The 23,131-nt window shown below is 39.6% G+C and overlaps 1 protein-coding gene across 1 annotated transcript in view; it reads right to left on the minus strand.

Annotated features, from left to right (window-relative positions):
- Nucleotides 1-23,131, minus strand: part of LOC126458494 (NADH dehydrogenase [ubiquinone] flavoprotein 1, mitochondrial) — a 43,294-nt gene that overhangs the window by 16,589 nt on the left and 3,574 nt on the right. Inside the window, exons 3-5 of the mRNA XM_050095589.1 lie at nt 18,689-18,833; nt 12,628-12,721; nt 6,810-7,008 (exon numbers count right to left, since the gene is read on the minus strand). Coding sequence (XP_049951546.1) covers nt 6,810-7,008; nt 12,628-12,721; nt 18,689-18,833 — 438 coding nt within the window. The remainder of the gene's footprint in view (nt 1-6,809; nt 7,009-12,627; nt 12,722-18,688; nt 18,834-23,131) is intronic.

Here is a 23,131-nt window from a genome sequence, read left to right on the forward strand (position 1 = left end):
GAAACTGATGGGGCTAGCACAGTTGTTGTAGCAGCTGCATAAGAAGATATCATTCTCACGGGATGGAGTCTGTCATATTTCCTTTTGGCCTCAGTATAGGTCAGCCGGTCCAGGGTCTTATATTCCATGATTCTGCGCTCTTTCTGAAAGACGTTGCAGTCAGGCGAGCAAGGGGAATGATGCTCTCCGCAGTTGACGCAGATGGGAGGCGGGGCACATGGAGTATCGGGATGAGATGGGCGTCCGCAATCTCGACATGTGAGGCTGGAAGTGCAGCGGGAAGACATATGGCCGAACTTCCAGCACTTGAAGCACCGCATCGGGGGAAGGATATAGGGCTTGACGTCACATCAGTAGACCATCACCTTGACCTTTTCCGGTAACGTATCACCCTCGAAGGCCAAGATGAAGGCACCGGTAGCAACCTGATTGTCCCTCGGACCCCGATGAACGCGCCGGACGAAATGAACACCTCTACGTTCTAAGTTGGCGCGCAGCTTGTCATCAGACTGCAAAAGGAGGTCCCTATGGAAAATAACACCCTGGACCATATTTAAACTCTTATGTGGTGTAATAGTAACGTTAACATCCCCCAACTTGTCACAAGCAAGTAACCTGCGTGACTGGGCGGAGGATGCCGTTTGTATCAGTACTGACCCAGAGCGCATTTTAGACAAGCCCTCCACCTCCCCAAACTTGTCCTCTAAATGCTCGACGAAGAACTGAGGCTTTGTGGAGAGAAAAGACTCCCCATCAGCTCTCGTGCAAACTAAGAATCGGGGCGAATAACTGTTACCTCCATCCTGAGACTTACGCTCTTCCCACGGCGTGGCCAGGGAGGGGAACGTTTTCGGATCGTACTTCTGAGCATTAAATTGAGCCCGAGAACGCTTAGAGACTGCTGGCGGCTGGCCGCCAGCGAGAGATGATGTACCACGCTTCATTGCGGGTCATCCGCCCTGATGCCACCTACTCCGACCAAGGGCCCTCCGCACGGGCGCCACCCAGCCACAGCAAAGGCCACCTGGCAGGATGGCCGTTGCCGGGAGTCCCGATACCCCAGGAGGATAGGCATCTACTCCTTGGCATACGTGGGGAGTTAACGGCGCAGGCATCAGTAGAGCGATCCCTGTGTTGTCAGGAGGCTACAACCAAGAGGGTACATGGCGGCCCCACCACAATGGACTGGCTACCGTGCTGGATCTTAGGTGCAAAAATGTCCAAGGCCGTCGTCGCAGGTAAAAGAAACACTGCAGAGTGCAGCGTGGTAATCGCACCCAGGTACGTATCCTCGCCCAAGAGATCGAAAACGAGTGGGACACCATTGCAACGACGAGAAATCTGGCTAAAGGTCTAATTGCACGACGGATACAGTGCACCATGTAAGGCGCCCTTCCCCAATTGGCTCGCTCTTCGGAATAATTTAGAAAGATGGAGGTAAAACCCAAGAGGGGACCATCACATAAGGCCGAAACATTGGAGACTCCTTTTAGTCACCTCTTATGACAGGCAGGAATACCGCAGGCCTATTCTTACCCCCGAACCCGCAGGGGGCAGCGTCGCCGGGGTCGGCACCTGTGTGTCATCTGCACTCGTGACAGGCACACATCCGTTCAGAGCCATGTGCATGCCAACGTTGCATCGAGACCGTGCTGACAGTTATCCGTAGCCAGTGCGAGATGCTGACCCAGTTGGAAAGTGGCCAGGCAAGGGGCAGACCAAAGCTTAGATTTAAAGGTTTATTTTTATTCAAAAGCTCATGCAGGGGCTGAGCAACAGTGGATGCACCTTTACCTAGAAATGCCTGCAGTTTCTTAATGGAGGTCGGCTGCGGCGAATCTGCAATTTTATCAACATGGGACACAATGGCTTGACTCCTGTGTGAGAACCCCCAAAACATAGGTACTCAATTGCCAGCTGAAAAAATTGAAATTTGGCAAGATTACACTTGAGACCCGCACACAGCAAAGCTCAGCTGCAGTTGTCCAAGACTAAAGCATTCACTACTGCAACCATTTCTAGTGTGATGAAGCTATGAGCCTGTCCGGATGAGCATCATCTTCCAGTGACTCGCTCCCCTCAAGGAATTGTTTGCACTATTCCACAACAGTTGAATGACTCAGGCTATACTCACCGTGCACAGCCTTCATCTGCTGATACATTTGATGGTCTCTAACTCCCTCTGCCGCCAAAAATTGAATCACTTCTCGTTGTTCCTGCTTACTCGCCCGCATGTTCAGTGGTGGATGATAACTTGTGTGACCACCTTCTCTTCAGCGTGAAGCCACACTGGTGCTATGCAACATCAAAGGGTGCACATGCATCAGCCTCTCTACCAATAGATGGTGCCACCCTACCCGCAGTTACGTGGTGCCACCTTACGTGTAAGGCAAAGGTAGACGCACTGACCAGGTTTCATTTGAACGAACTTCATACAATCATCAAATATTTTAGAAGGCGGGTATTTATACAAACATTCTAGATTATACAAATATAAGATATTTAGATCAACTGACACATGGTGTGTCTGTCCATTGTCCATGCTCATTGTACTTTTCGTCCATGATTGGTTAAATTAAAATCATCATCATCATCATCATCATCTTTAACAGTTTCCAGCCCAAGGCTGGATGTGCTTCAAACATAAATCTCACTATCTAATCCTGTTTCCCCACCATCTTCCTGTGTTCACTCTGGTCCAGTCCTCAGCTCTCTTTTTAATCACACTCCTCCACATCTTTCAGCCACCTATCTCTTGGTTGTTTCCTTCACATCTCCATTTCATGTATCTTCTTGGGAATCCTCTCATTTTCCGTTCTTTGTCCTGCTCTGCAAGGGTTCCTCTCTCAGTATTTCCCTTACCCTTTTATTCCTCATCATATGTCTCCCTGTGTTACTCCTACCCTGCCCCTGATACTTTTCATTTCACATGCTTGTAACCTGCTTACATGCTTTTTCTTCACTACCCATGTTTCAAATACATAGGCCAGTACTGAAATGTAGTATTTTCCATATATAACATTGCTTTTATGTGAAATGTCATTATTCCAAACCAGGCTTTTAACACTTAGCAGGAATGTTTCTGTCCACCTGTCACATTCACCGATTTCTTTCTCATATCTTGCATTTTCCTCTACGACACTTCCCAAGTACTTACCACTTTCCACCTTCTTCAATTGTTCATCTCCAAACCTTATTTCACTATGCCACTGAATGGCCGATCTTTCTTTCCAGTTGTAAACAGGATTTCACATTTGTTTATACTAAATTTCATTCTATACTGTCTCTTAGTTTCTTCCCACATATTCAGCTCTCCCCCGTTTCCCCTAATCATCAAATCATCCAAGAACACCATTGCTTTCATCTTGTCTTCTCTAGTTTTTTCTGTCACCTTAGTCATTATCTTATCCAATATGACAATAAAGAGGAGATGTGACAAAACAATGACATGTTTCACACCACTTGTTTGCTGGAACCAATCTGTCCTTTCAATTCACACAACTCAGACTTCCACAGTATGTCTCCTCCACTCTGCTTGTTGTCTCTTTTTCCACTCCTTTTCTAGTGCTTCCTTTCTTCTAAAGACGCTGTCAAATGCTTTTCTATACTGAGACAGTCCACTACAAGGTCTTCCCAAAATCCATAATGGTGCTCCTGTAGCAGCCTTACTCTAAATATGAGATCAACAGTTGACTTCCCAGGTCTGAAGCCACACTGTTCCACTCTCAATTTGCTCTCAACCCTTGTTCGGATCCTGCTCTTCAGGATCGTTTCATTTACCTTGGCACAGTGTGGTTTCAGGGTTACTCTCCTGTAGTTTCTATAATCCTTCCTACTCCTCTTCTTGAGTACAGGGACAATTAGTGTCCTCTTCCAATATTCCGGAATCTTCTCACTCCGTACCACCCTCATCACATATACATCCACTGTTTATCAACACTTACTGCTGCCTTCACCATTTTGGCACTTTGTCCACACACGTTGCCTTTCCTCCTGTCATCTTGTCCAGTGCCATTTTCCTCCAGAGTTTACTTCTACCTCCTTTATTCTTTTACCCTCATCTCCCAGTCTGTTTGGATCTAGCAAATTAAAATAATGAAAGAACTGAGCAAGGATATGCATATCTACCAACACAGATAATTTTATTAGAATAATGGTGGTGGAAACTGCAACAAGAAATTCAAGGTTTAATTCAGCTAATCGATCTCAGTTTATGAGTGACAGAAGTGAGCAGACTTCACCATTGTCACAAAGTGGTGTTATTTTGGCCAAGATAACGCAAGTCACTAAGGTGCAGGTGAAGCCATGGCTTCTGGAAAGTTTTGAAGGCTGGCAGATGGATACGAACTGTGTTGTAAGCAAAATTATTGTGTAGCTTGCAGCAGCAGAAATCTCTTCTTTCTGAGTGGGTGGACAGGTTCAAGGTTAATATAAACAGTCACAGGTAAAGTAGAACCTGATAAAAGTTACAGACTGTAACAGTTAAGAGAGAGGTAAAGTTCTGGCAAACATCATTCTGCAAGGGTCTCAAGAGTTATCGACAGAACTTATTCTAACATCAAAAACATTATCAGTTCTTAAAGGTAAGGATGCAATGTGATGTGATGTAATCATCACAGTGGAGAGGATGTGCCATTGTTCGAAGAGAACATGGCTGGAGCCTGGAGCACACGGACATGTTGCTGGAGATTCCTCTGCAGTTATGGCAAAATGTGCTGTGTTCGCACGTATGACATGAGGTATTTACAAGTCAAATCACATAGGAAGGGACTGTTTTGTAATTAGAAGTATTTTTGCTTTGCAACACATTCACAGACTTAAGATAATGAGAGACACTGTATTATTTTGTGTTTGTTGAGATATCGTCTTGGTGGTACATTAGGATGACCCATGTAACAGGTATAGTTTCCAAACAGAGTAGAATGATGGCAAAGTATTATTGTGCATTCGGATGCAAGTAACATTATCTTGCCTACCGGTAGTGTTGGGCTGAGAGGCAAAGTTATGTTCACAAAGACACCGTGATTTCTACTGACGCAGCTGTGACTGTGCAACTGCTGTAATGAATGTGCACCTATGAAATTGGAGGACAACAGATCTCAACATTATATTAAGCTTTTACCAGATTTGTCTGATTTATTTAAAACTGTAACAACCTCCCACAGTATAATTTGCCTAGTACATACATTCTCAGAATTCACAGGCTGGTGTACAATGTGCTGTCAATTGTCCTCTGGGTAAGATCAGACAAGTCTGACAGGTGTGGTCGGTGCAGCTAGACTTCAACAATGGAGAACCACCAAGGTAGGTCAGTTATGCACTACATCCACACACTGTTGTTAAGATTACAGTTTCCTGATACAGGAAGTTTACTTGTGGTTTGTTGTTGCTTAGAGTTTGGACTGTCATTACTTTCCCTCTTAACATACTGACAAGTGTTTCTAACACTGACATGGTAACAAGTCACATTCATGTAAATTATGGGAGGGATAGCTCACACACTGCTGTAGAATGAGAATAGGTCAACCTGGCAACAAAAAAGGACGCAAAAGAATGATGCCAGTGATGTAGACTGCAACAAATTTTTTTTTTTTTTTTTATGAGCATTTCAGGAAACTTTGAATGAAACTGGTGGAGAAGGTATGACAAACGGACTAAAGTCTAACTGTGGTTCAAGGACAACAAACTGATAATACCCCAAGGAAGCCAATGATTAAACTAAATTGTATGCCAAAGCCCCAAAGTGAAGTTCACTTACATATGAAAATTACTACCAGTATAAAAGAAAACCAAGACAATCTCAAAATCCCTGCATGTACTATTGTAAATAGAGCTGAGCTGTAAGCTGTATAACTCATTCCTGAAATTTTGAAAAATACAGTTACACTGATGGAAATTAATTCAATTGTTCCTGCATGAAGAAATGTATTAATTAGCTCACAGTTTGTAGCTTGATTGCGGTCTTTTCTTTGTAAATTTTATATAACAAAGAAAAAGCTCTAAATCTATAACAATTAAAATTTTCCCTGTCAGTTGGCATTCACACACATTTTACCTGTGTCCTAAAATAGCCTCAATGTGCAACAGGTTGCTTTGGTTCCAATCAGACCATTGTTAAGTTGTAAGATTAACATCATCAAAACACTCCGACAAATTAAAATAAATGTCAAATGCTACATGAAAAAAGAACAGCTCATTAAATACAACAAAATCCTGGTACTGGCTATGGAACTGTCACTTTCTGTAAATGTCGATTGTAACAAACTGACCTTGTTAATCACGGCTATAACACACACTACTGTGAGTGAATTCCCATCAATACCACACAGGTGTAACAAGTATATCTGTAGACCTACCCTCAAAACTGTTAAAGTGCAAATGTGACATTACATTTTAATTACACAGAAAATAAAATTCAATTCAGGACACCCTTCCTCTTTTTGCAAGATGCATTCCTCTCTGCCAGTGCTTTGAGTGATCTAGCCTCTTTCTCCCCAGCCAATTCCTGCCTCCTCCCTGATGTACAGAGAGAAGTGTTTTTACACCCACTTGTAAGACATGAAACATTCCTTTTCATCAGCCAAGAAATGGCAATTCCAAAAGCTAGGAGTGACATCTATTTTGTGTGCGCATTTATCAACAGTACAAGGTGTTGCCTCTATAATGTAACATTTTAATACTGTCAAAGTGTGACAAAATTAGTTTGGGAGAGAAACCATTAATCTTGAAATATTTCACCCAGGACTAGTATCCTCAATGCAATATATTAATGGAGTATGACACACATATTTAACAGTGATAATTCTTACCTCAGATATTGCCACTTGCATATTTGAAGCCTCATTATAAAATTCTCCACGAATATAAATATATGCTGCCCTTGCACCCATGGCTCTGCCTGCAACAAGGCAACCTTCCACTAATTTGTGTGGATCATGACGCATTATTTCCCTGTCTTTACAAGTTCCAGGTTCTCCTTCATCAGCATTAACAACCAAATACTTTGGTCTGGAAAAATAAAAGTAAATAGATAAATAAAATAGGGCTGTAACACAAAATTTGTTTTCAATTTGGAAATGTTAAACGACTGGAAACTTGTGATACAATGTTTCAATAATATTTCACACTAGAACTTAAGTCTCTGAATCGAGGTGCTGACAGTCCGATAGTAACAGAAACTGGCCGGACAGTTTCTTTTATAAGTACTGTTCAACCCGAAAATCACACATATGGATCCTAATGCTTCACCTGTGACCTCAATGCTAGATACAGTATCTTAATATTTTGCACAGTTTCAAAATATTTTTAACAGTGCCTTCGATGGTAAGGCACAAAGTACAAATGATGGATTAGGCTTCTGAATTCGTCTTTATGATGCACACACAATTTTGATGCCGCATTTTGAACATAGGAATGATGACAGACAGGAAAAAAATGGGTGGTAGACAGGAAAGAATAATGGATAGGTGATACAAGGAAAGGAGGAAAATAAATTAAAAGCATAGGAGGAGGAAGAGAATAGGTTAGGATAATGTCAAAATAATTAGTACACAATTCACAAGAGTACGATTACATACTGAAAACTGCATTGATTTGTATAAACAAATTTGATACGTTTCATTCACTTAACAGCCTGTAAGTTCCGCTTCGATGTACACAGTCCAAATTTTCAGCGATGACATAAGCATCGAATTTGGCTTAGACAAGTGTGCCATATTGGCACTAAAGAAAGGCAAAAATCTCGAAGTAAAGGAACAAGTTCCAGTTAACAAAATAAAATGCCACCAGCCTAGTGGACACATCAAGCATGAACATGTAAAATGCTTGTTCATGAAAGAGTACACCTAAAAGGGAAAGAAAATTTTTAGAAGTAAACCGAATAGCAGCAATGTCATTTGGGCACGTAATACCTGGGTCATACCTGTAATCAGATACACTACAGACAATGTGAATGGGACACAAGCAGAGCTTGATAATTTATACAAGAAAACATGAAAACTCTTGACAGTTCACCGTGGACTCCAGCCTCATAGTAACATTGAAAGGTTGTACTTACAAAATAAACTAGGTAGTATGAGACTCTTCCAAGAGAGGCATTCAGTGGAAGAAAAGAAGCATGCATTGGCAGACTATGTGAAAGATAGCAAAAGATCAGCTCTGATTGAAGTCAACAAGCTTCTCAATGTATGACAAACCAAAACTTAATGCCGGACTAACAGACTGCACAATTAAGCATTGCATGAACAGCTCTTGGGGAAAAAAACCTGGTCTTGGTTGACCAATGGAACCCTAATGAATGAAATTTAAATATTGAATTTTGCAGTATAGCAACAAGCCATGAGAACAAGGGGTGCCCTTTGTACGAATTCATTTAGTTTATGAATATGGAAAACGACCTGTAACTGCAGAGCCTGGGTTTTTTTGACCTAAAATACCTAGAAAATTAGCACAAAAATGACTTGAAAATATTGATAAGATGACTTTAATCCAGTCTTTAAACTTCTTTGACTGACAGGGTATGTAAAGCGAGTTATAAAATGACTTACAGTAACGGAAAAAACTTTATAGGAGATTGCAAATGAAATTATAAAAAGGATAATTAAATTAAATGCATTACATTTTTCTTTAACAAATTTTGTTCTTTGAAGATGTACAGAAATTGTCATCTAACAATCACAGAGCTATTTCAGTAAGTGAGGGAATGTCTGGTTTTGGCCACCATGTGCTTGCAGCTAAAAAAATCCTTTCAGTATTTGGTGAATTAGCTGGAGTGTGCATTTTGCTTTACTTCAGTTTCAAAAGCTACTCTTGTAAGTCAACACAATAATAATGATATCTAAAAAGTGGATATTAAGTTTGGTACTGTATCAATTCAATAACTATATTTTTATTTCAATACCAATAACTGGTGCATGTCAACAACAGTAAATGACGCGACAATGAGAATAAACAGCTGTATCATCTATTTATTTTCAATATGTACAAATACATTCTTGAACAATATTGTTGCATTGTTCCTAGTGCTACATGCATTGCTCATTCTTGCCAACATTGAAAGAATTACTTCCTGTGTCAAATGGACATTAAATAGAAATATGTAAGAAATTATTTAATATCTTAAAAATGGTTTATCATACTTACCCGAATATAAGAAGAGACTAAATACAAGATGACCTGCCATTTTTTTTGTCTCCTTGACAAATATTTATTTTATAACATATTCTGTCTAATCAAAATTACGAACTTTTATTGATATAAAGTATCTCCCTAAAGAGTTAACATTACATTTATTTTAAACTTGTGCTACTTATTTACTGTCTATGTCTTGATGATACAAGGTGAAATAAAATAAAGAAAAATTAATTGTTTACATTAATTTTTCGTTCACTGTCAGTCTTGTTTATTTAGCCTGTCATCTGTGGTATCTCTATTTTTTTCATCATCCTAAGGGGACAGCAGTGAAACTTATATGGTTACGGTGGAACTTTAGAACACAGCTGCTTTTTCCCGATCACACAACAGATTTTGCTTCTATACTGAAGTGAGAATGTTATAACATCTCATGCTTGCGACCGCATCATCTGCCCACTGCTCTCTCATTGGCTGTGTCTTTCCACTGTAATTTATTCTTGCAGTAACAACAGTAGTTAGTCTAATGTGATTTATTTCATTTATTAGACAGTTAATTCTGGATTAATTTTCTTTCTCGTTTCTTCTTAATGTCACCATCTAGTTCTAAAGCTGATTAAAAGATGGCGACTTTTCCCCCCAGTATTCTAATACTTGAACAGTGATCAAATTTCTCAATTATAACCCAATTGGTAAATCATTACAGTTTCTCATATCCAAATAGAACACTGACTTGGGTTCAGAATCAAGTAATGATTTTTGAAAAACAAGATGAATGTTACCATTACTTAAAAAGCTGCATAAATGTATGTACAGGGTCCCATACATGTATGAGAACTTTTATTCCAAACTTATTGAAATAGAACAAAATTTTAAAGTTGATAGAATTTAATGCTATTTTTAAGCACACAATCTGATGGTTGTAGTGACTAGTTAATAGTTTCTCACATATCCTTTGCACTTGCACTGCAAATCAAATGTCATGTGATTATTCAAGCTAGGTTGAGACTGCAATGAGCACTTCAGAATATCATGAAATCTCAAGCCTATTCAAACGAAAGCAAGTTTGCTAAACCCTACCCTTCAGAACTCTTCAAAATAAATTTATATGAAACCTGAATAGCCAAAGCTTCATCTGCAAATGTAAGATGACCACTACACTAATCTATTAAACAATGTAAAAACATTACCTCAGCAGCTACAGTTTAATCTGTAAATATGAGAGGACTCCTTAACGTTTTTGAATGACAAAGTTGGGGGAAAAATCTCGTCTTATAATCAGTTAAATATAGTACTTACCATTTTGTGTAGCGTGAAGTTTAAAAGCATAATGAATAGAGAGAAAAAAATTACTGACATTCATAAGTATTTTGTGCTTTGGAGAGCTGCACCAAACCAGTCTCAGGACTGAAGACAACAACAACAACAAACAAAAACCAAAAGTGAAAGCTTGGAGGGAATGGTACATTCGTAAGCTTCCTATTTACCAATCTGAAGAAGTTTCAAGAAACTGCAGAGATGTATATGAATGCCGAATGGCATTAAAAATGCAGCTGAAAAATCAAATAACTTTGTTAATATTGTTAATTTATGATAAACAAAATTAAGAATCTGGAAGAACTTGTCAGTGACAATGTTACAAAATTAGTACAAAATTATCACACCAAGTTGAAATCAGTTGTTTGTTGTATATTGTTTGGTGCATTATACAATTGTCTTTAAGGGGACAAGTAAATTGAATTGCTGTTTTTGACACTTGAATGCAGTTTAGAGTACGGTCAGGTCACGAAACATTGTGGAAACATTTTGATAGTGCTCCTAAAAATGCCACCTATATTTCCCCACAGATCCCAAAATTATTTAGATTCTGCAGCAAACTGTTCAGGTTTATGTCTTGCATTAAGGCCAATTCACACCATATGGCACAAGTCAATTCGCTTAGCCCAGTGCTGAATGGTAAAAGTGAGATTATAAGTTGCCATCCACTACACAAAATGTCTGATTATAGTTTCAGAACTGAGAAACTAACAATGATAAAGTTTATTAATGGCCAAAGCAAACTTCATAACAGATATTCTTGATCATGCTTGTATGGTACATTGCTGAGAAGTGAAACAAAATTTTGAAACCAACATTTATTTGCCAGTGAAAATTAATACATACATACAAACACATTAAACAATATTTATAAGAGAATATATATAGTCTGTTTACCTTTCCATTACCTTTTTTCCCCACATAGCAAATAAGGTTATAAACAACTATATTTTTCTCCTTCAACATAATTGGGTTTTTCAGTTATTAAAAGGTTATTTAATGAAAAGAGAGATGAACCATCATCAATATACATCCTTATTTATATATAGTGTAGTCGTCAGCGCTCTAAACACACACACACACACACACACACACACACACACACACACAAAACCACCACCAAAACACTTCTAGTTTCCACATAAATCTATTTCCAAACTGATGTTGAAGTTTGTGGTAGTGGTTCCTCAGCATCAAATATGGGAAATGTTAATACATATGAAATGTTTAATTGCAGGAAAACAGTTGAGAGAACAGTGCTTACAACAGGAACAAGAGAAAATAACAACTGGCAGGAAAATGTAAAATCTGTGAATGTAAAAACATTCTTTACTACAATTGTACAGTTACCTTGTTTATGTTTATGACACTGAGTGGTGGCACAGTAGGATCAAAAGGAGAAAATGATGAGAGATACCAATGTCCTCAAAAATTTAAAATGGATAAAATGTTTTGCCCCTGCTGACACAAAAACCTGCGGCACCCTGATCAGAACCAATGACAGCAAAGGCCGAATCGAGAAATCAGCGAAAGATTCAAAGTGTAGACTCCGCAAGAAAGCTGTTGTAACAACTGACCATATCTTGAGCTGTTGCCAAAAGCTCAGACTGATTACAAGCAGAGGCACAAAGATGGAGCATAGATGATCCACAGGAACTCTTTGGCAAAATTACCATCTGCCAGTGGGAACTTGTGGGGCCACAAACCACAAAAAGTTGTCATAAACAAACATACCGAATTACTTTGGGACTTTTCACCAGTAATTGCTAGAACCCAATACATCAGCCATCACAATCGTGGAGCATAACAAAGTGTGGATGATTGACATTGCCACCCCAGTGACAGAAGAACTGAGAAGAAATAAAATGAAAAACTTGCCAGATATGTGAACTTTAAAACTGAACTACAATGACTCTCGTATACACCCAGTGCAAGAGGTCCCTGTGGTTCTCAGCACAGTGGAAGCAGTGCTGAAAGATCTTAGCGGGCACTTTAAAACCAATGACACTGATAAAATATCCACCTGCCAGCTACCAAAACCCACTTTACTTAGATCTGCACGAATTATCTGCAGATACATCATGCATGCCTGACTCCTGATAATAAATGAAATCCAGCACAGTGTATTCATTTGCTGTGTTTACTATTATATATAATATGTATAATAATAATAATTTGTACCTGCCATCAGATGGCTTGTTCATGAAACCCCATTTCATTCCTGAAGGAAAACCAGCTCCTCCTCTGCCCCTCAAGCCAGAGGTTTTTATCTCATCTGCAATAAACCCAATACAGAATTATGACAGCTAACAACATAGATAATAAACTCAACTTCATTAAGATGACTGATAATTTCAGGATAATTACTATATGATAGCATCAAGCATGATTGCAGGGTAATGAATATGAAAACTCTATTATAGCTGTGTTTAAAACTGTAGAGAGCTAAATATATTATGCTATACTGTACGAGTATCAAAAGAAAAATTCATTTAAGAGAGCTATAATATTAGGAGTCAGAATTTCTGGCCTGTACCTACCTCCAAGAGGTGAAATTATGAGTACTGAAGCAGTCACCTAATTGTAAACATACACAGTACTATTTTCTATTTTCTGGGACTATTAGATCCTCCTCCTGAGAGGACAGAGGGATATGTTGGGGGAGATCAAAAGGGAAGAGAAGATCACAGACACCTATATGGGAGATACCCATCTGCTGTGAGCAGTAAAGGAAACAAAAGTACAGTCAATTCGAAAGTTTGAATAATTTTGTCTCCTGAAGGAAATTTTAGTCAGTAATTCTATCTCATAATTTTACAATATACTTAAAAACAAAGATGATGTGACTTACCATACGAAAGTGCTGGCAGGTCGATAGAAACACAAACAGACACATACATACACACAAAATTCAAGCTTTCGCAACAAACTGTTGCCTCATCAGGAAAGAGGGAAGGAGAGGGAAAGACGAAAGGAAGTGGGTTTTAAGGGAGAGGGTAAGGAGTCATTCCAATCCCGGGAGCGGAAAGACTTACCTTAGGGGGAAAAAAGGACGGGTATACACTCGCGCACACACACACATATCCATCCACACTCTTACTTTGTTGAAAGACGGATAAAATTTGTGTTTGCAAAACAATGAAACCATACAGAAACAAAATTCTTACAAAGAGTATTCTGTCAACTCACCTAAGCCTGCTTGAACACCAACGATTTCATTGAAGTTTTATGTGATCATTCACGCATGTCCTTATGAATACTGGAACAGTTTCACATCAGTTGAAGAGATACTGACCGAGATGTGTCATTTGTCTGGCTCAATGTGTGAATTTCTGATGACTGAGCTTTTACGTATCGGATAATATTTTGTTGAAAGAAATTAAATTTCACCATCTTGTACAACTTCATGTGTTCTCTTAAGAATAATAATCAAATGAATTTTATGAGCCATATTCAGCCAAAATTTTTTAGACAAGATTACCTGGAGGTGGGGAGGGAAGAAGAAGAAGAAGAAGAAGAAGAAGAAGAAGAAGAAAACCCAGAGCCCAAAAAATTTCAAAGGTTGGCTTCTTATATCACAGAGGGACTACAGGTATGACAAATGTGGAACTTGGCATGTAGTAACCTAACAACATTAGGTTTTCAAATATAAAGTCTCAATTGTATACCACTTTCTAAAACTGAATAAATTAAGTGCAAAGTTGAAGACTTTGTAAAAAGATAAAAAATGCAGTATTTTCGACCTGACTTTGCAAAAATCTGCATTGTATAAAACCTACCAAAGTGTGCTCATTAGAAGGACCATGGTTTCAACTGCAAGAAAGTTTATTTGGTTATCCACCTCAAGCAAACAATGCTAGATAATTTGATGGGCATGAAAATTGCGACATGAAAAAATGTAAGCTTTGCATTCTTGTATCTCAAGAGTAAATACATGTTGAACATGACACTTCATATGCAATAAGTCAGTAGCCCCCCTCCCTTAGATCAGTGGGTTTAATTTCCAACCAGGGCTAACAATGCTACGCAAGTCGAAGCAAACTAGCTGGAAAAATTGTACTGCGAATAAAGTTTTAACTTAGGCTTCTTCTATTGACTAAAGGCATGATAAAAATGAAACTGTGGACACAACATCTTAGCAACGTATGGTTTTCCAACAAAGTATCATTCACACATTGCTTTCCAAATTTCTACGAAAAAATTGCAAACTCGATTTTAACAAAAATTACAAAAATCTATCACATACAACCTGATGTTAGAAAATCTGTTTTCCAATGTGTGCTAACAATACCTGAAAATGATGGACAAATATGAGGAAATATACCATGGCAACAGGCTAGATCCTAGCAACCTGTTGTCTGGGTTTGGTTGCATGTGGTTTTTATTTTTAAACTGACAAGCAACAACTCACTATAATGCATTGGTCCACGGTGGTGATGTCACTAACAGATCAAGAACATGAAGTGACAACCTCACCAAAATAGGGGTCACGCAAATAACTGTGCAATACCAGCCACAGGTGGGTTTCTTCATCCAGGTTCTCAAGACTGTAATTTGTGAACTGTTAATGTTGCCGAGGATGAAAGCAATATAGTAGGATATCATGTTGATAAATACACTCCTGGAAGTTGAAATAAGAACACCGTGAATTCATTGTCCCAGGAAGGGAAAACTTTATTGACACATTCCTGGGGTCAGATACATCACATTATCACACTGACAGAACCACAGGCACATAGACACAGGCAACAGAGCATGCACAATGTCGGCACTAGTACAGTGTATATCCACCTTTCGCAGCAATGCAGGCTGCTATTCTCCCATGGAAATGATCGTAGAGATGCTGGATGTAGTCCTGTGGAACGGCTTGCCATGCCATTTCCACCTGGCGCCTCAGTTGGACCAGCGTTCGTGCTGGACGTGCAGACCGCGTGAGACGACGCTTCATCCAGTCCCAAACATGCTCAATGGGGGACAGATTCGGAGATCTTGCTGGCCAGGGTAGTTGACTTACACCTTCTAGAGCACGTTGGGTGGCACGGGATACATGCGGACGTGCATTGTCCTGTTGGAACAGCAAGTTCCCTTGCCGGTCTAGGAATGGTAGAACGATGGGTTCGATGACGGTTTGGATGTACCGTGCACTATTCAGTGTCCCCTCGACGATCACCAGTGGTGTACGGCCAGTGTAGGAGATCGCTCCCCACACCATGATGCCGCGTGTTGGCCCTGTGTGCCTCGGTCGTATGCAGTCCTGATTGTGGCGCTCACCTGCACGGCGCCAAACACGCATACGACCATCATTGGCACCAAGGCAGAAGCGACTCTCATCGCTGAAGATGACACGTCTCCATTCGTCCCTCCATTCACGCCTGTCGCGACACCACTGGAGGCGGGCTGCACGATGTTGGGGCGTGAGCGGAAGACGGCCTAACGGTGTGCGGGACCGTAGCCCAGCTTCATGGAGACGGTTGCGAATGGTCCTCGCCGATACCCCAGGAGCAACAGTGTCCCAAATTTGCTGGGAAGTGGCGGTGCGGTCCCCTACTGCACTGCGTAGGATCCTACGGTCTTGGCGTGCATCCGTGCGTCGCTGCGGTCCGGTCCCAGGTCAACGGGCACGTGCACCTTCCGCCGACCACTGGCGACAACATCGATGTACTATGGAGACCTCACGCCCCACGTGTTGAGCAATTCGGCGGTACGTCCACCCGGCCTCCCGCATGCCCACTATACGCTCTCGGTCAAAGTCCGTCAACTGCACATACGGTTCACGTCCACGCTGTCGCGGCATGCTACCAGTGTTAAAGACTGCGATGGAGCTCCGTATGCCACGGCAAACTGGCTGACACTGACGGCGGCGGTGCACAAATGCTGCGCAGCTAGCGCCATTCGATGGCCAACACCGCGGTTCCTGGTGTGTCCGCTGTGCCGTGCGTGTGATCATTGCTTGTACAGCCCTCTCGCAGTGTCCGGAGCAAGTATGGTGGGTCTGACACACCGGTGTCAATGTGTTCTTTTTTCCATTTCCAGGAGTGTAAATAAAAAATACACGCAGCTAAACACGATCAACAAGTTGTTTGAAATGTAGCCTGCTGCCATGGTACACCCCGTCCAATTTGTCGGTATTTTTCAGATATTGTTAGCTCATGGCTGGAAAATCAAATGTGATTTCCTGGTTGTCTGAAAAAAAGATTTTCCACAATTAGACCGAATTTGATGTATTTTTGTAATTTTTATGAACATCAAGTTTGAACTGATTTTGGGTAAATCTGAACTGCAGTACATGAATGATATTTTGTACTGGAAAACCTTAAGTTGCTAAGTTGTTGTGGATAAAGTTTCACGTTTATCATCCTTTTCATCGGCAAGATATAAGAAGCCTAATTTAAAACTTAATTCACAGTGTGAATTTTCCAGACAGTTTGCTTCAATTTATGTGGGACTGCTGGTCCAGGCTGGAAATTAAACCCACTATTCTGGGGAGAGGGGTGGCGGGGGTATCAAACACGTTTCCAATGAAACTGGTATTTGTGAAAGAACTGTCTAATATATCCATTTTCAGCTCTTCCAAAAAAAAAAAAAAAAAAAAAAAAAAAACACATTTTCAGCAAATTTGTAGATTATTGGAGAACAGTAGGCGAATGAAATGTTTTGTTCCACATCCTTGTGCAACCGGACCAACCGGACCTATTGCATATGAAGTTTCATGTTCAGTATGCTTTTACTCTATGAGATAATAATTGCAAAGTTTACATTTTTTTTCATGCTGCGTGACTTTTAGGCACAGCTCCGATTCAAATTATCTAGCATTGTTAGCCTGCACTGGTTGATCAAATAAACTTTTTTCATTTAAAACCACTGTCTTTCTAATGGGTCCAATTTGGGAAGTTTTACAGCCCACAGTTGGTTTTTTTTACAAAATCTTCAACTTTGCATTTAATTTATACAGCACTGGAAAGTGGCACATAAATGAAACTTTACATTTGAGAACCTTATGTTGTTAGGTTACTACATGCCAAGTTTCCTGTTTGTCATACCGTTAGTCCCAGAGTTATAAATTTGAAATTTTTTCATGCAGCTTTGCCTATGAATGAAAATGGCTCGTACAATTTTTTCATTGCAATTCTTAAGAGAACAAAAAGCTCTACAAGATAGCCAAATTTCATTTCTTTTAACAAAATATTACCTGAGATATACAGCCAAAAGTCACCAGAAATTCTCACTTACTCTGTGTGAAGTCGTGCTTGAAGTTGAAGTGACTGTATGTTGGTCAGTATTGCTTTTCATATAAAATTTCATCAAAATCTGTGAGCAGGAAAATGTTCTGAACATAAGGCAATTTGACATGGTATGACCCACAAGAGTCATTCATTCCCACATGACAGTAAATAGAGAAATAGAGGAAAACAAAATCATTAAAAAAGAAACTTGGACACACGTAGGAGGATGGCTGATGTATTGAAAATGGAAACCTTAACAAAAAGGACAATGTGATATCTTCTGTAGTGCACATTGTACCTATGCAGCATCACCACCAGAGAGAGAGAGAGAGAGAGAGAGAGAGAGAGAGAGAGAGAGTTTCAGTTAACACATGGACCAGACAGACCCATGGTGTTACACTAAACTGCATGTGGAGGGAACTCACCTCAACAGGTATTAAGAACAAAACAGAAAAAATCCTCTCGTAACAACCATTTACACAACTGTGTTACAAGCTAAATACGTTATGGAAAGTTCTGGCAGATTGTAAATAATTTAGGAGTGAAGGCAACAATTAACTGAACAGTAGATACATTGAGTCGTTGACTGGAACCAAAAGATATATATATATATATATATATATATATATTAGTTATGAAAACTTCACTATCTTGTACACCCCCTCCTCTCTCTCTCTCTCTGGCGTGTGTGTGTGTGTGTGTGTGTGTGTGTGTGTGTGTGTGTGTGTGTGTCACTTCTATTGTTCAGAAAATTGATGCTTGTTACCTTAATTTCCAAATTATTTACATGCAAAATAAACAGATGTAGTTGATTACATTATTTTACCAAAATTAACTGGGTATTTAATTCCCTCCATTTTCTGCAGAAATAACTGCCTGTAGATGGCTACTGATAGCAAACATTCACCCACTCAGGGCAAAAATAGCTGAGTGTTGCTCCACTTTTTTATTGCTTTGGCACACATTTCCTTAATTAGAGGTGGAAAGAAAACTGAAATTTCTCCGCACAGAAAACTCACTCAAGATCCAGTCAGGTCCATTTACTAAGATCTCCTTTGTCTTGTACCAATCACCACGTTTCAATGCACCCTTCAGCCTCCAGTCATGTCTACCATACAAGTTTGTGAAGATGCGATCTTCATCAGAAAGGGGTCCGTATTTGCTCTGAAATTAATACAAGCTTAAGCCACTCAAAATTACACATCTACATAATTAAAGCAATTACAAAACAATTTGTAAGCAGAAATGGCTGAATGTGAAGGATTAATAACAATAGTGGAACATTTGTGAGTCATAAAAAATAGTTACCAATACAACCGAATAGAATATGAGAAACAGAAAGGAATTCCGTTCACTATAATATGAGTTTTTTTTCCCCACCAGCATACTAACAGTAACTTTTTTTAACGGATTTAGTTCCCCATCAAGAATGATCAATGTCTCACATGCTGTGGTGGACAACAAGACACTGAGCTGACCATCACATCTTCCAGCAGCTTGCCAATTTTTGTAGAATGTTTGTTTATGCAACCAACTAAAGCCTGTATCAGTGTGACCTAATAGATTTTCTTGTCACTGCAAAATACAAGTCAAGTGACTTAACTAGGTTTTAGTACTTCACTACTTAAGGGTTGAACCAGCTAATCAGATCATTTAGCAAGTCTTGCACTAGATGGCAACTGATACGAAGTAGTAAGAACAGTGAAAACTATGGACCTTACGGTTGAAAGTGTGGGACAAACAAGTGTTTTTTTTGTTTTCCACAGCGTATTCTATTTCTATGTAATGCAGGCTTGAAATGGGCGCTATATCAGTCTCAGATATTTTGACTCTTGATGAAATATCTCAAATAGTGGTGTTTGTACTTTTGAACAAGTATTTTCTACTTCTCTCCCATCAGCCAACCTACACTCCAAAACACTGGTTATTTGTCTACTGCAGAAAGTAATTTCTGAGGTTGACACTAAAATTTTCTGTCTAGACTGTTATACTACCACTTATCTCCAAGGTTTTTGCTGTCATTCCATTTACGAACAAGTAAAACTGCTAGCGAAATACTGGTTAGCATTTTCCACTGCACTGATGTCAGTTATGGAATAACATTGTTGCAGTCTATTTATTTATGTACAGAAAAGAGGTCCCAGTACTGACCCAAAAGGAAATCCGTACCAGAGTTACTGAAACAGATATTTTTAACTTAAATTAAAGCTTTGTGTATTTTCTCTATGCACTGCTACAGAGGGCTCAGCAGACACCTCTATGTGAAGTCAGGATAGCTGTTGGAAACCCATGACGTGGCAAAGACATCAATCAAATATTATTAGATCTCAATCATTTTATTCTCAATGTTTGTAAGTGGTCGTCCATCTGCACCCGCCTCAGCTGTTATTCAACTCAGCGGTACATGCACAGGTGAGGTTTAATGATTCCAGTGCCGTGGCAGGTTGCCGGTAAGCAGCTGTCGCTGTTGCTCACCGTGAAATGGTCTCAGGCTGGCTGCTAGATTGTCCTCTGTCCCACTCTGAATTCTACAATTACCTCCGATGACTATCTATGATGTATCTGATGTTGTCGGAAAACAGTCAGTTCCTCCACAAGTAAATGGTTGGTGGCAAGCAGCATGAAGTTCACCAGACGAAGTCCATCATCGAGTAAACCTTCGGCTAGTTCATAGACTGTAGTGGGCATCTAGGACATAGATGCTCTACAATATCTTCATCATGAAATAGAGTGCCACTACTGTGACTGCTACTGATCCCAATTACTAACTCGTGATGAGAGCTGAGGTATATTAAGGGAACTGGCGTGAGACTATGACACACAGCTGAGTTCGTAATGACCATATGTGTTGTCCTCATTCTACTATATTCATTAACAGGCTGTTAGCTGCTGTCTCAGTTCCTCGCTATGCTACGGCGTGACACACTGGCTCACTTCCTGCTTCTGCCTTTGTCTCTGGTATGACCCGAGTTTACCAGTGGAAATGTGAATGAGTTTTGATAAATTTTTTTGTAATGTCTACCCATTACTAGTCTATACTATAGCACGTCCCTCTTTTTATTGTCCCAAATTTTCCCTTTCTTTCACTTATTAGTAATAATTATATACCTGCCTTGTATTTTTTAAGTTGTTCTATAATCATTTTCTGGGTTGCTTCTCAACCTATTAGTTGCTTAATTAATCTACTTTGTAATTCTGTCCTGGTTACATAAACCAATTACACTTTTCACTTAACTGTTTATTAATGTTCATATCTATTCCACAGGTATCCGAGGGTAGTTCACTCAGATGGAGATATCTTACGTTTCATATGAAAATTAGAACAAAGATAATGCTTGTCACTGATGCACTGAAAATAACTGTATTTTGTCTATGTTTCTTGTAATGTTGTTCACATGTTGCAATATTTGAGGAACTGAAATTTGTTCTTTTTCTCAAGTTAAAAATTCATCTAGGGGGTGTAGCAAATTCGAATTTAAGGCATCATTAATTTAAAAAAATTGGGTTCTGTTTAGGTAATATGTGTGGTGGTTCCTCTGGCAAATATATCTTTGGCTGGGATATGTTAATCACTGTTGTGTCCATGATGGTAGCTGGAAGGTAAAATTGTCTTCCTGGTACTTCACATCTAGTTTAGGTGATTGTGCCTTTATCCAATATCCTTGACTTCCAGCTATTACTTATAAAACTGCTATCTTCCTGCTTAGGATATCAGCACTCATACCTGACACCTGATTTATGAATTACTTCATAGTCTAACCCAATTTTAACACCATTCTCACTAATTGGCTTTATGGATCTTTCAACTGTAATAACCATTTTAAAGGCATGTGGTCTGTAATCACTTTGAATTTCCAACTGTACAAACAGCAATGAAAATAAGGGGTTCTGTAAATAACTGCTGATATTTTTCAGTTGTCAAATAATTAGTTCTAGCCTTATACAAATGTCTAGAGGCATATGCCGCCCGATGTTCTTTCCCACCAACATTCTGACTAAAAATACAACCCAGTTTATTCTCAAACCATGTTCTGCACTCATTCCATTCAACACATCCTGTAATTCTTCCCAACTTTCAAAGATGATGGCACTGTCATTGGCAAAACTTTTTGATATCCTTTCACCCTGAATTGAAATCTCACTCTTTGACCTTTTTCTTTTCTTTGTCACTGCTTTTTTAATGTACACATTGCACAGTAGCAACAAGAGACTGCATACCAGTCTTACACCCTTTTTAATCCAAGGACTTCACTCTTCACTTTCCAGTCTCATTGTTACCTCCTAGTTCTTGTACATGTTGTATATTACCTATTTTTCCCTACAGCCTACCCCTATTTTTCTTAGAACACAAACTTTCGCCCTTTTACACTGTCAAATGTTTTTTTTTTTTTTTTTTCAGCTCAACAGATCCTATGAACATGTCTTTATTTTTCTTTGGTCTTGCTCCCATTGTCCACTGCAACATCAGAACTGCTTCTCTGGCACCTTTATCTTTTCTAAAGCCAAATTGATCATCATCTAACACATCCTCAATTTTCTTATATGTTCCTCTGTATACTAGTCTATCAGCAACTTGGATGCATGAGCTGCTAAGTTAATTGTGCGAGAATTCTCACACTTGTCAGCTCTTGCAATCTTTGGAACTGTGTGAATATTGTTTTACGGAAAGTCAAATGGTATATCACGAATCCCATACATTCTACACAACAAAGTGAACAGTCTTTTTGGCACCACTTGTGCCAATGATTTTAGATATTCCAAGGGAATGTTATCAATCCCTCCTTCTTTATTTGATCTTAAATCTTACAAAGCTCTTAAATTCTTCTTCTAATACTGGATCTTCTATCTCTTCCCTACTGACTCCTTCTTCTGCCACATTGTCAGGCAAGTCCTCCCCCTCAAAGAGGCACTGAATGTTCTTTTTCCACCTAGGTGCTCTCTCCCATGCATTTAATAGTGGAATTCCTGTTGGCCTCTTAATGTATTGTTATCATCCTTGAAACATTTGCAGAAATCATTCAAACTAAAATTATCTATCAATTCTAGATTTCCAGTACAATAGTTTGCTAGTAGTGTCCCAAAATACTGATCACTCCTCGTCAATGTGCATCCATATTAAGTGGTCTGTAGCAGCTCAATGGTGCAATGACTACCACTGGGTGGTGGGAGCAGCCTTGTTGCTGCTCAGGAGGCACACTAATCCCACCTAGGGTGACCTAGGTTTGTTGTATGGTGGTGAGGGAGACAGGAGTGACTTCAGAATGTAGTGGTGTAGGACGTGGCTGGAAAGAAAAACGAGCGTGGACAAAACAGTTCTTTATTACCCCATCAGATTTGGAAAATTACGTGGATGTACTCCTTATCTGTGGCACAGTTTGACATTGTCTCGTAATATTTCCACTTGGTGATGCAGAAAAAGTAAGCATAGCAAACCGACTACGGTCTATGCCTGCTGTCCAGGA

Source organism: Schistocerca serialis, chromosome 2, assembly GCF_023864345.2.
Source record: "Schistocerca serialis cubense isolate TAMUIC-IGC-003099 chromosome 2, iqSchSeri2.2, whole genome shotgun sequence".
NCBI lineage: Eukaryota > Metazoa > Arthropoda > Insecta > Orthoptera > Acrididae > Schistocerca > Schistocerca serialis.